The 1,331-nt window shown below is 45.2% G+C and overlaps 1 protein-coding gene across 1 annotated transcript in view; it reads left to right on the top strand.

Moving 5' to 3' along the window:
- LOC106809167 (activin receptor type-1-like) overlaps positions 1-1,331 on the top strand; it is a 15,507-nt gene that overhangs the window by 6,404 nt on the left and 7,772 nt on the right. The window contains exons 8-9 of the mRNA XM_014812152.1: positions 677-912; positions 1,224-1,311. Coding sequence (XP_014667638.1) covers positions 677-912; positions 1,224-1,311 — 324 coding nt within the window. The remainder of the gene's footprint in view (positions 1-676; positions 913-1,223; positions 1,312-1,331) is intronic.

Below are 1,331 nucleotides of genomic sequence, written 5' to 3'. Positions count from 1 at the left end.
CTATTACGAGACCTCTACGAGGTTAGTTTAGCTCTAGGATACTAGTACTAGAGCTAATTAGTTTATCTAGTACTGCCTCATGTCCTATCCCCCGCGGGCGCTGGAACATACGGTGTTTGTTTACGTTTGTTGTACATTGGTCGGCCATTGATGGCGTACAAACACTGATCCCTGCATCCGTACTGTGATAATACGGGAAAATGTACGATTTTTAGCAATTTCGCAATAGCCGCAGCTGTTAAAGCGTCGTGCTAATGACGCGAACGTCAAGGGTTCAATCCCCGCATTGGCAAAATATTTTCCCTCATTTATTTATCGCTGCCGGTTTTCATTATAACGTTTTTTCATGACACCTTTTACCATGTTCGTGCGTCTATCATGCGTCTATCGTCTATGCGTCTATCATGCGCCTATCATGTTCGTCTGTTCTAACTACGTGGAATTATCGGATACTAACTCTGAGTTACTTAACTCAGGATTTAATCCATGTTTATGAAACCCAAATTTAACTCGGAGTTTACTAACTCAGAGTTAGTGAGTTTAACTCAGAGTTAGCCTTAACTCAGGGTTAAAGTTAATCCACGACTGTGGAACCGGGTCCTGGGCAATAGCTGTGATAATACTCGGATGCGAATCTGATTTCGGGAACTGACAGTACTTGTGTGATAACCCGCAGGCTCGGATATGACCAGTAAGAATGGCTGCACACAGCTGTGGCTAATCACGCACTACTGCGAGTATGGCTCCCTGTACGACTATCTCAACAACTACACCCTGGACATACAGACTGCTCTCTACTTCCTCATCTCGGCTGCCAACGGCCTGCTCCATCTTCACACGGCGGTGTTTGGCACCCAGGGTAAAGTCGCGATCGCTCACAGAGACGTGAAATCAAAGAATATCCTCGTAAAGGTACGTGGTCATGGGTGATGAGCAGGAAGTTGGTGTGAGAAGTAGAGGGCTACTGGCTGGATACTAACTGTCAGCTCACTCCCCAACCCAGTACAATTTTCATTGATATCGCTGGTTTGTCCATGTATTCGATTGAATGGTGTACTACGGATGTTTAAGCCACAAACACTGCAGCCGGCAATATAATAGTAGAAGCTACCTTTACAAATGCATTGCACAAGTGGGAGAAGTTGCAGCCGTTATGTGAAATTCTTTATTGTTGTAATTAGTCACATGCCTTGTGAGAGTTGTGATGAGTCACCCTGCAGTAGCTGCAGAACACGCACGGTGCACCGCGTAAAAGCAACAGAGCGTATGTGTCACACTATGTAATGGAAGCAGAAGTGAAAGCAACAGAGCGTATGTGTCACACTATGTAG

Source organism: Priapulus caudatus, unplaced genomic scaffold, assembly GCF_000485595.1.
Source record: "Priapulus caudatus unplaced genomic scaffold, Priapulus_caudatus-5.0.1 Scaffold333, whole genome shotgun sequence".
NCBI lineage: Eukaryota > Metazoa > Priapulida > Priapulimorpha > Priapulimorphida > Priapulidae > Priapulus > Priapulus caudatus.
Note: the sequence above shows the minus strand (reverse complement) of the source record. Positions and strands in the feature narration are given on the sequence as shown.